This window comes from Ictalurus punctatus, chromosome 19 (genome assembly GCF_001660625.3).
Source record: "Ictalurus punctatus breed USDA103 chromosome 19, Coco_2.0, whole genome shotgun sequence".
Classification (NCBI taxonomy): domain Eukaryota; kingdom Metazoa; phylum Chordata; class Actinopteri; order Siluriformes; family Ictaluridae; genus Ictalurus; species Ictalurus punctatus.
Window position 1 is genome coordinate 9,771,645 of NC_030434.2, and position 12,164 is coordinate 9,783,808.

The following is a 12,164-nucleotide window of genomic DNA, read 5'->3' on the forward strand; positions in this document are numbered from 1 at the left end:
TCAGTAATACCACTTCCAGAAGCAACTTTAGTTTTCCCAAGGAGGTCTCCCATACAGGTACTGGCCAGGCCCAACCATGCTTAGCTTCAGTGGGAGATCAGAGCTGCAGGGTGATATGACACATCCAATGTGTTTAAGGTTTACCACTGAGAAATTACAACTAAGCAGTGGCAGACAGTTACTTCCTCCAGAGTTTATACTTTGTGATTGTGTGTGTTTTTGTGTATGTGTATCCACAGCAGGCACTGCTTAATTTATCGTGGCTTGTCATGGTTCCTTACTAAGATGAGAATCAAAATACTATAAAATCCCGCTATGCAGCAAGTGAGTTAGAATGAACAAGTTCACAGACAAACATGGCAAGTAACTCCCATCAGAGGAAAAAAACACTACTCATAGGTAGGGATGTCACGATACCAAAAATCTAGTAGTCGGTACCGATTGCACCAAAAGTACACGATACTTGATACCAAAGTCACACACAGTGTGGTATAAAAATAAAATAAAAAAAAATTAATTAAAAACTCTCCCGGAGGACATCCTCCTCTGGCTGATACTGGGGAGTGTTATCAAACACTGTCTGACAATGAGTGGAGGTGCATTCCTAAACGTGCGCACACACACGCATGCACACAGACACCTGCGCAAACACACCCACACACACCTTATACTCTGAATGCAAGCATTACTTTAAATTCACTGATATGGTGGCAGGCCAAAAAGATTTATTAAAAGCATGAACATTTGAAAAATTATTAGTGACATTAGATTACATTTAGCTGACAGAACACGGGCTGAATGGCGATGCATGATGGACCATTAGCTTTCCTCTCTTTTCCTCTCAACGAGTCGGGACGGAGCTAAATTTCTTAAGCTAAGCTAATCTTCTGTAGTTTTTCCCGTGTGCTTGTAGGCGTTCTTCTTCTTCTTCACTACTTGATGACCGACTAAAACACTTGCGCATATTTGCGGGCCCCATCAGGTCCAGAAGAATTGCAGCCTCAGTACCTCTATTAGAAACGGTTCCAACGTTAGTGCAGAAAAACAAGTGCCATCACCTTTTAAGAATGTTGGTACGAACTTGGTACCGAAGTATTGGTTCTCGTGACATCCCTACTCATAGGAGCAGGTGACACAGAATAAAGACTGAGCATTCATGGTTTAGCAGTTTCATCTAACATCTTTGTGAAGCAGCTCATTACTGAAGCCAACTCTGTGGTGACGTGTCCTACAGTTTCCTGTTACTGTTAGGCCCTTAACTGACTCAAGATCACTACTGAAAGCTCAGACAGGCTAATGGAGCTTCACTTACTGTATGTCAAATACACTAAACTCATTTTAGTCCTGAAGGCTGATAGGGATCAACAGGGTTTCAACTCCACAAAGATGTTGATACCAGGTCAGTGGTGAAGTTTCACAAGGGCTAATGGAGGTTCGCTTACGCTAAAGATGCTGTAGTCCTTGGTGCGGTCAAGCAGCTTGTCGAGTTGGTACAGCGCTCGGCTGGCAGCATGCCAGGGCAGAAACTCATCCTCCTCAGACAGGTAACAGATGATCTGCAGAGGGATGCTCTGTGGGAGATAGCCAGCTCTGCAGAGACACAGAATGAGAGATACTGTAGAGAGATAGATTTTCTGAGACAGGCAGGCATGCAAAATAGAGAGAAGAGTAAAGAGACAGTAGCAGATGAGTAAGACAGAAAGAAGATGAAAGATTAAAAGGAAAAGAGTGATCCAGACATAGATGTATAGCAAAGTTAAACTTTTGTGAGTATATAGATCATAACACTATTTGAGGGAGGCTTACTGCCATGTATAAAGCTTTACAGGGAAAAATTCTTCTGAAAGCACATTCTCCTCTAATGCGGCAGTTCTGTTCATGCTGCAAAAATCCATAAACTATCAGATGCTTGGAGGATAAAAGGTATCGGCATAGGAAGAAAAGTTCAAACCCCATCCACTATCACCAAGAGCAGCATATCAAACACAAGGTAAGATTCCAGAGGCTTTTTGAGGCAAATATGACTCAATATTTTATCACAAACATTAGTCACTACACCTCTTCCATCCATCTCAGCCCCAGCTCTCCTCGGGGGCCGAGAACACCAACTGAGGAGGGAGCATGTACCAAATATCAGGGAGAAAGGCTTCAAACGGAACAGTCTAAGGATATTTTTTTTAGCAACCACAAAGCAGCACTTACAACCAGGTCCACAGGTTTTTGTCAAAGGTACTTATTAAGTAGGGACAAAAATTTTGGTCATGCATTTAGATTTCAGGACCCAACTGAAAGGCAGCAGCATTCACTGCATATTAACTAAAGGCATACCCATTTCTAATAAATAAACAAACAAACAAACAAACAAACAAATAAATAAATAAAGCGGCACAGCTCATGAGCAGTCTAATGCAGAGGTTTTCAAATTTTTGGGGCATGCATCCACCTCCATTTATTTAGTCCATTTATTTAGAACTTCATCATTCATCGTTGCTTTGTGTACTAATTTATGTCTGGAAAACACAATCATTAATGTGTAACTACTGAATTAGACTAGCTCGGTTGACATGAGACAGGAGGACAGTGTGGAGAGAATAGCACATATGCAATATATTTTAAAGACAGCTGATAAAATAAATTACATCAGTGCCTTAATCCCTCATGGTTTATTAAAAAGCAAACAAAAGCTCATCTGCATAATGGGCATATTGCTTGGTCCTTTGATGCTCCTTTATCCCTCATGTTCACTTAGAAGCACCAGAAGAAGAACACATTGCAGAGGCAGCTTCTCCAGCCATGTGTGTTATTTCCTTGAGATGTACAGTATCCGGTTAAGAAAATGGCAGATTACAGTTTAGGCACAATAAAGCATTGAGTAAGGTACTGTTGGCTAAAAACTCATCTGTAAATATCCAAATTTGACATATTTAAGGTTTGTGGCTGTGTTCTGGTAGCCAGATTGAGAACCGGGCCTCATTAATGAAGCTGGGTACAAATGGATTTACATTTACATTCATGCCATTTGTCAGAAGCCCTCATCCAGAGCAACTTATATCCATCTAATTTTTTTTTTATATAACTGAGCAGTTAAGGGTTGAGGGTTAAGGGCCTTGCTCAAGGGCCCAACAGTGGCAGCTTGGCTCTGAGCTACCACTACCCCAGTGCCGCCGGATTTATTCGTAAAATGTTCAAAGGAGCATTTACAGTATAGATTAGTTATTTATGAAAGATTGAAAAAAAATCATATCCTACTCGTGATCCAGAGTGTACACATAACTAAAGTAAACCTCGATTGATCAGATTCAAGTACTATAATTTGCAATAAGTTCCATCATTTTTATGTACAAGTTAGACAAGTTTAATTATCATATTTATTTCAATTACCTACACACACATAATGAAAATCTTGTGAAACCCATGTATTTAATTATATTTACTAAAGAAATATTAAATATGAAAACAATTAAAGAAAACAAGCCAACATAAATCTATAATTTAAGACAAACAAGACAAGTCATTCACTTAAGAAGAAATGCAGATGTATAATGGGCTGCAGTGGTTAAGATGGTGTATAACTTGGTTCCATGAACCATGGCATCGTCTTTTAATGCTGTGCAACACTTTATTAGAGCCAGCACTGTGTGATTGATAAGTGATCAATAAGTGACCGATCAGGTATGTCTCAAGCTGCAATTCTCTGTTTTCATGTCAAAAATGTTCTCTTCACCACAAACACAGATTCTACATGCCGATTAAACATTTTCTTACTCAACACATATTGCTGTGAAGATCAACTAATAATGCACAATAAGTATTTATTTAGTCACTAGGTCAGTATTTTATTTATGCAATATATGACTGGGCTATAGTGACCTCAGTAAAAAAAAAAAAAAAAATCCCCAGTAAAAAGCTCTAGAAGAATTTGGTTACTCAAGACTGCTTGAAAGGCCTGTTAAAATGTAGTCTCAGCATGGCCAGTAGTCCCTAAATTGCAGTCTTTGGGGAGGTGTGAATTGAAATTCCATCCCAGGACTTCCTTTTGAACAACAAACAATCAACACCACTGAATGAGAAGAGGCAGGAACACTGACCTGCCTCATAACTCCTTAGTATATACAAACACCTGTGAGTTAGGCTTTAGCTTTCCAGCCACCTGGATCTCTAATCATCGTCTACAGAGTCATCTTCCATTCATCAATCCATCTTCTATACCACTTAACCTTTTCAGGGTCACGGGGAAACCTGGAGCTTATCCCAGGAAGCATTGGGCACAGGGTGGGGTACACCCTGGACAGGGTGCCAATCCATCGCAGGGCACAATTACATACACATTCACACACCCATTCATACACTACGGACACTTTGGACATGCCAATCAGCCTACCATGCATGTCTTTGGACTGGGGGAGGAAACCGGTGTACCCGGAGGAAACCCCCGCAGCACGGGGAGAGCATGCAAACTCCGCACACACAGAGCCGCGGGAATTTATGACTATAACTCTGATCCTGCATCAATCTCATTCAGTATCTAGTGAGTTATAGGGCCTTGTCCATGATCCCTGGACAAGCTGACTCAGCTGAGGCTACAGCTGAACCTTCGCCACAAATCCCACTGAAATCTGTCCACACTCTCTGAAAAAGCAGACTAATCAATGCCGCTAGATGTTTAGCACAATCTTTGCTGAAAATGCTTATACACTAAAAATCAATATTTTCCATCCTCATATCTTGAATAGTAGTAACCCATCTTAAATACCTACAGAAGCAAAATGTTACTAAACTCAAAAAGCATTAATGTAATCCCATTTCTTTATTAAACCATTAAAGAGTATAGTCACTGTAGAAGTAGTATAATAAGGGCATACGGTGGCTTAGTGGTTATCATGTTTGCCTCACACCTCCAGGGTTGGGGGTTCGATTCCTGCCATGGCCCTGTGTGTGCGCAGAGTTGGAATGTTCTTCCCATGCTGTGGGGGTTCCCTCTGGGTACTACGGTTTCCTCCCCCAGTCCAATGACATGCATGGTAGGCTGATTGGCATGTCCAAGGTGTCTGGAGTGTGTGAATGTGATTGTGCCTGATGCTCCCTGGGATAGGCTCCAGGTTCCCCGTGACCCAGTAGGATAAGCGGTATAGAAAATGGATGTAGGGAAGTAGTATTATAGAGTTCATCGTGGTTCAGTACTTGGCTGTTTGATTTCCTCTGTTTCCCTGGTGTACTGCATTTAGTAAACTGAATGATTACAGTTGGGTACAAGCTGTGAACAGGTCAGAAAACACATGAGCCTATAAGCTTCACAATAATGAACAGTGGAGCTGGGCTACAGAGTGGGGAAAAGACTCTATGGCAGCTTTCCTGTTTTTGGGAGTAGAAAAGTCCTTGTTAATGCTTCTCAAAGTGGGCCTCAGTTATTAATCTTCAAGTAAAGCTTTATATAATTGTTTGTGTAAACCAAACCGAAATAAAAATGTCCACCAGATTTACAAAAGTATCCGAAACACAAAGCATTGGTTGTACTCATGTGCATATGTTGATGCCAATCACCCTGTAAAGTGCAAACATGTTGTTGATGCTACCGTTTAAAAAATACAGTGGCATCGGCTATATTTTGAAACTTTAGTATCATGATACTACCGTAGTACTGGTACACCAGGCAACCCTACTTGTTTCCTTTAAAAAGAAAAAAAAAACAACAACGAGATGCCTTCTCCTATTTCTGAGCAATATGGGATAGTTTCAAGTCCCTGGGAGGTTTTTGAGTTGTAGTTTGTGTGAGTATTTTGCTGAAGCCTGCCAACCCTTCCACCAGCTTTTGCAAGCTGTTCTTTAAAGTTTTAAGTAAAAGCCTTGTGAGACTTTATCCATTTCATTCTGCAGGATCTTGACGCATATACTTAGGCTGAAGCTTTCTGGCAAAACAACAACAACAAAAATAAATAAATAAATACTTCGCCGGTTGTTCATATCTCTATTAGGTTTTTTTTGTTGAGAACACATCATCTGTTCAGTCCAAATAGTATATATTTTTCAGTTACATCCGTAATCCATTTGCATCTTTACATGTGTTCTTCCCATCTGGACATTTTTACTAAAACAACCAAACATATTCCAATAAAAAATGGCCACACACACACACTCACACACACTCACACACACACACACACACACACACACACACACACACACACACACAATTACACATAACCAAGGGATAGACCTAGGGAGATATTCCATGAACTCAGCTAATAAAACAGGGCTTATATGAAATAGCCTTGCATAGTTTAGAGTAAAATGTCAATTCAGGCTCAGTGAGTGCATCAACGAAATTCATGTTCAGCTTATTTCTGCTAATTCAAGCTGGAAGCTGTCAATCAAGACCCACACATAAGCACATGTTATATAAGCAGCCCTACACGTTGAGTGATGATATAGCAATATAGCAGTGAATATTCACTCCAGCTGAGCAACGACTTATAATTAAATTATACAATGAAGACGACATTCATTAGAATGTGGTGTTAGAGAAACCTGAAGGAAAAGTCAATTATAAATGCATCCCCACTCACAGTATACAAGACCTCCCAGTTCAAACTCTGTTACCTGCATTTGCAGCCATTCCTGCCACGAAACTAATATAAACAATGCTCCTGGAGCCACACTAATACAAAGCGGAAAATGCATCATAACACTAAATAAGTTAGACTTTGAATGTCTTTGTATGCTGCAGCATTAAAATTTCTCTTCATAGGTACTAAAAGACGACAAACCTGTTCCATCATGACAATGCCCCAGTGCAAAAGCGAGCTCCATGAAGACCTCCGAAGGTTTGTTAAGGTTGCTGTGTAAGAACTTGAGTGTCCTGCACAGAATCCTGACCCGAACCCCACTGAACACCTCTGGGTTGAAATGTAATGCTGACTGCACCGCACGCCTCCTCACCCAGGTGGCGGCTGTGGCTCAGATGGTAGAGTGGGTTGTCCACTAATCGTAGGGTTGGCGGTTTGATTCCCGACCCACGTGACTCCACATACCGAAGTATGGGCAAGACACTGAACCCCAAGTTGCTCCCGATGGCAAGCTAGCGCCTTGCATGACAGCTCTGCTACCATTGGTGTGTGAGAATGGGTGAATGAGACACAGTGTAAAGTGCTTTGGATAAAAGCGCTATATAAGTGCGCCATTTACCATTTACCAAACATCATTGTCTGACCTCACTAATGCTCTCAAAGGGGGATTAAATCTAGAATGGGATGTTCAACACACACATATGGGTGTGAAGGTCAGGTGTCCAAACATTCAGCCATGTAGTGTATGTTTAAACCATTTGTGCATTCAAAATGTACCTATCAGAATACATTCCTGACAAACGATCACATTTAAGAAGAATTGGTGGCTGAATTATTTGCCCAGTCCTCCTGACATTAGACTAAGAGTATGTACTATTGGCCTGTATATGGACTAAATGTGGCCTGTTACCTAAAATGAGATTGACACTTGTGCTCTGCTGCAGCAGTTGTATCATCTGTACAAGGCACAATTATGTGATATCCTGGGAAACAGATTTGACTCCTCATACCAAGCTCAGTGCTCTCTCTATTTCATCATTCATCCCTCTCAGCCTTCCTACTCAGCAAGGAGCCTTAGGAGAATGGGGCTAACAACTGAGCTCTACTGGATGCTTTCACAGAGCTGTTGTTTGTATAAGTTAAGGAGAAAACGAGTGAGAGAGCGAGGGAGAGAGAAGTGGCATGACCAGAGGAATGTATAACACTCCTCCGTTCCTCCCATTATCTTTCCGTGCAGCTTTGCTTTGGGCTTTGTTTTGACACAAGTGCCAACTTGTGCTTTCGTTCAAGCAGACAGGGAATGGGCAAAGAAGCTTCCATTATCCTGAACCAGCTATACATTAAATGAGGCTGCTGCTTAAAGTCTGAGAAACAATTCTCCACAAACCCACCTGGCCAGGTTGAAGACGTCATCAATCAGGCCAGCACGATTGCCTACAGAGATGATCTACAGTCAGGGAGGAAATAGAGAAAAGGTTTCATTATAGTGGAGTACAGTAATACAGAGCACAAGAATGGTAGTGTAGCAGGAACTAATGAATTGATAACAAAACAGGACACAAAAGCTGAAGCCAAAAATAGGCACAAGTTTATGAAAAATAAAAATAATTAGTGAGAGGTTCAAAGAGAATAGCAGTTCCATTGAGAGTGAGAGTAAAAGTAGAAATGAGAGAATGAGAGAGAAATGAGTTGCTGCATACTGTGGGGTTGATCATCAACTGCTGGATAATGAGCTTCCAGTTGTGAAGGTCATAGTTCACCCTGAAGTAGCCTGTTTGATTGATGTTTCCCAGTAACCACGTCTTCTCGTCTATGTGGCCCACACGGTGCGTCTCTATAAATATACATGCAAGGTGATAATGCTTAAAAGCGCAGCCTGACATCATTAGGACAGTCACATTTTATTCCTTTTCCAAAAACCGTTGCACTTAGAGGTTGGATGATTAATGGAGGGTACTAATGGGAATGTCTATATTCACTCAGGCTTTTTATTGTGGAAATTGTGCCCTGACTGTAGTAGTTTCTAATGAATCTGCTCATTATTGTTCATTCAATACAGGAAGGTGAAGCTCGGAGGAAAATCTAGAAACCTCATGAAAGATGAAATGAAATGATCCATAGCACAAATGAAATCTTTGCTGAAACAAATGAAACTGTCCAATGGCAACAATACACTGTATGCTTCCATGATTCTCATAAACATGAGTCTTAAAACAAACAAAAAAAAGTCTTAAAACTCTGAAATGAGAGTGTCACCCACAATTCTTATGCCAATGCCAAGCATTTAAAGAAATATTTCAGAATTCCTCTTAATTTCTTTTAGATTAAAGGAGAAAAGCAGTTCTGCTATTTATAGATAATGCATCATGTATCCACTATCAATGTTCTGAAAGGGGACATTAATTTCCTTTCCTTTGGCTAGTCTTTATACTGATAATCAGATTGCTTGGGTGCTTTACACCACTTGACATTTGCTAAAGGTTTCCAAAGAGTAAAACTTTATGGGCAAAACTTTCATGGTCTTTATGCAGTCTAATGCATATAAATCTCCAAAAAATCCCTTTTGGGCTCTCTGTTGGATTTAAACGTTCTGGCAACACAGGTTTGTATGTTAAGAAATCTGTGATACTAAAGAGCTCTCACTTAACAATTTGCAAACTGTAGATTTCTCATATATATATATATATATATATATATATATATATATATATATATATATATATATATATATATATATATATATAGCAGTTGTTGATAAATTCACCCCAGTAAGAAGCTAATTATAAAAATAGGTTGTCTGAGGCTTTTATAGACTATTTTCACTATTTGATGGTTGTGTCAGTGACAAGAAACTTAGGCAAAGGAAAATTAGCTGAAAATGGAACCAATTAAAATTTGACACATTTCAAAAGTATACCATTTCAACAGGGAACCTCAGCAAGGGAGTCATTGCCTAAATTGAATTCAAAATCTTGTAGTGTAACTGGCCCCAAAAGATAGGGTTCTAGATGTGAATTATTGCTGAACCAACACATCTCTTAGATGGCCTATAAATTATCCATATCAGGAATGAAGTGGAATGGGACTAAATGCATTAACAGTTGACACAGAATTAGTTTCCATGTAGTGAACATACAATATTAGAAAAAAGTACTTTAGCAATAGACCCAAAAGAAATGATCTGCTGACAAATGATTGAAAAAACAAACAAACCAGCAAGTACAACACGTAAGAACAACACTTGCTCTGGTGACAGTACTTTCAAAGGGATCACATTGATACTAGATGGTGAGGATTCAGCTAAAATAATAGGAACATTATTTTAGAAAACAAATACGGATCTTGTCAGTGGACCTTTACAGTATCAGATTCTCCCGTACAATTCTGATTGTGCTGTATCTGGGGAGAACTTACCTGTGTTTTTAGAGACCCATATGACAGTCTCAGATGATATGTGACTAGTGTTTCCCACTGCTAGTGTCAATGGGATTTGCCACTGGAAACTAAGAGAGACAGAGAGGGAGAGAAGTGTCAGTGTCATCCCTGATCATATATTTATCTCGAACAAAGAAATGACAAAGAAAGAATTTGAAAAGAAAAAGCCAGACTGCCCTCAGGTAGATCTCTAATCATCACATAGTGTATAACTTAAAGCTGATAAACCTGAAGGTTGTTACAAAATCTGAATGTAACAAGATTACATTAACTTAGAAGTTGTAAACCATAGACCATGCATCCACCCAAGACAGTGAGCAACATTCATGGTGCATTTACAGTACACGTCCTTGTCATGAAGCAGTTCTGCTGTGTCTATGCATATCAAGCCTATCACATCCTTTAAAACTCTGCCTGACAGTTGTTATGCACACGTATGCGCTGTTAAAATGGCAAGCACTCAGATGGTCATGGTCTGCTGCCTGCCAATGCTAATTACCTTGAAATAAAGACCCACCACAGAATAATTAATGCCATTACAGCACAGTAAATATCCTGTAGAGCCAGGCAATACACAGCTTCTTATCTCTCTGAATAAATACCCTTGGATTATGTAATTACACCATTCAAGTAATTATGATTTAAAGAACATATTAGCATCAGGCTTACAGTACCCTCCACTAATATTGGCACCCTTGGTAAATATGAGCAAAGAAGGCTGTGAAAATTTGCCTTTACTCTTTAACATTTTGATCTTTTGCTAAAAAAAAAATCACAAAAATACCCTGCTCTTATGGATATCAAACAATTGCAAACAAAACACAATTTTATATATATATATATATATATATATATATATATATATATATATATATATATATATATATATATATATAAAATGTTAAATATAGGTGTGCAACAATTATTGGCAACCTTTTATTTAATATTTTGTGCTACCTAATTTTGCCAAGATAACAGCTCTGAGTCTTCTCCTGTAATGCCTGATGAGGTTGGAGAATACATGGCAAGGGATCGGAGACCGTTCCTCCATACAGAATCTCTCCAGATCCTTCAGATTCCGAGGTCCACTGTCTTGGATTCTCCTCTTCACTTCACCCCACACGTTTTCTATTTTTAAATCACTTCTTAAAACTTATCTTTTTTATTTGGCTTTTAACTGATTTATTTTTTTATTTATTTCCTTGTATTCTAGCATTGTTTTATTATGTCTACTGTACAGCACTTTGGTCAGTCTTGAGCTGGTTTTAAATGTGCTTTATAAGTGAAATGAACTTGAACTTCTATGGTTTTCAAGTCAGGGGACTGGGATAGCCGGACTTTGATTTTGTGATTTTGTGTTGATTTTTATGTATGATTTAGATCACTGTCCTGCTGGAAGATCCAACCCTGGCCCATTTTACGCTGTCTGGCATAGACAGTCAGGTTTTCATTTAATATCTGTTGATATTTGATAAAATTTGATAAGAAAAACAGTCCCAAAATATTAAAGAGCTACCACCATATTTAACCGTGGGGATGAGGTAAATTTTCCATATGGCTACCTCTATGTGTGTGCCAAAAGCACCTTGGTATTGCCATAAAAACTCTATTTTGGTTTCATCTTACAAGAGAATCCCATCCCATTTGAAGTTCCAGTAGTGTCTGGCAAAATGAAGTTGCTTGAGATTGTTTTGGATGGAAGTAGAGGTTTTTTTTCTTGAAACACTTCCAAACAACTTGTGGTGATGCACATGACTTTGGATTGTAGTTTTGGAGATTTCTGACCCCAAGACGCAACTAGTTTCTACAATTTTCCAGCTGTGATCCTTGGAGATTTTTTGGCCACTCGAACCATCCTCTTCACAGTGCAGTGAGACAATGTAGACACACGTCCTCTTCCAGGTTGATTGATAACATTTCCAGTTGACTGGAACTTCTTAATTATTGCCCTGATGTTGGAAATGGGCATTTTCAATACTTGTGCTATTTTCTCATAGCCACTTCCCATTTTGTGAAGCTCAACAACCTTTTGCCACACATCACAGCTATATTCCTTGGTCTTACCCATTGTTATGAATGACTGAGGAAATTTGGCCTATGTGTTACCTCATATTTATACCCCTGTCATGGTTTAACAATTTCCTGTTCCTAGTCACCCAGGTGTAC

At 39.3% G+C, this 12,164-nt stretch overlaps 1 protein-coding gene across 1 annotated transcript in view; it reads right to left on the reverse strand.

The window, feature by feature from the left end:
- The window catches only part of LOC108279435 (thyrotropin-releasing hormone-degrading ectoenzyme), a 191,164-nt gene that overhangs the window by 20,276 nt on the left and 158,724 nt on the right, over positions 1-12,164 (reverse strand). Inside the window, exons 11-14 of the mRNA XM_017493685.3 lie at positions 9,978-10,066; positions 8,264-8,397; positions 7,955-8,010; positions 1,443-1,590 (exon numbers count right to left, since the gene is read on the reverse strand). Of these exons, the coding sequence (XP_017349174.1) occupies positions 1,443-1,590; positions 7,955-8,010; positions 8,264-8,397; positions 9,978-10,066 (427 nt within the window). The remainder of the gene's footprint in view (positions 1-1,442; positions 1,591-7,954; positions 8,011-8,263; positions 8,398-9,977; positions 10,067-12,164) is intronic.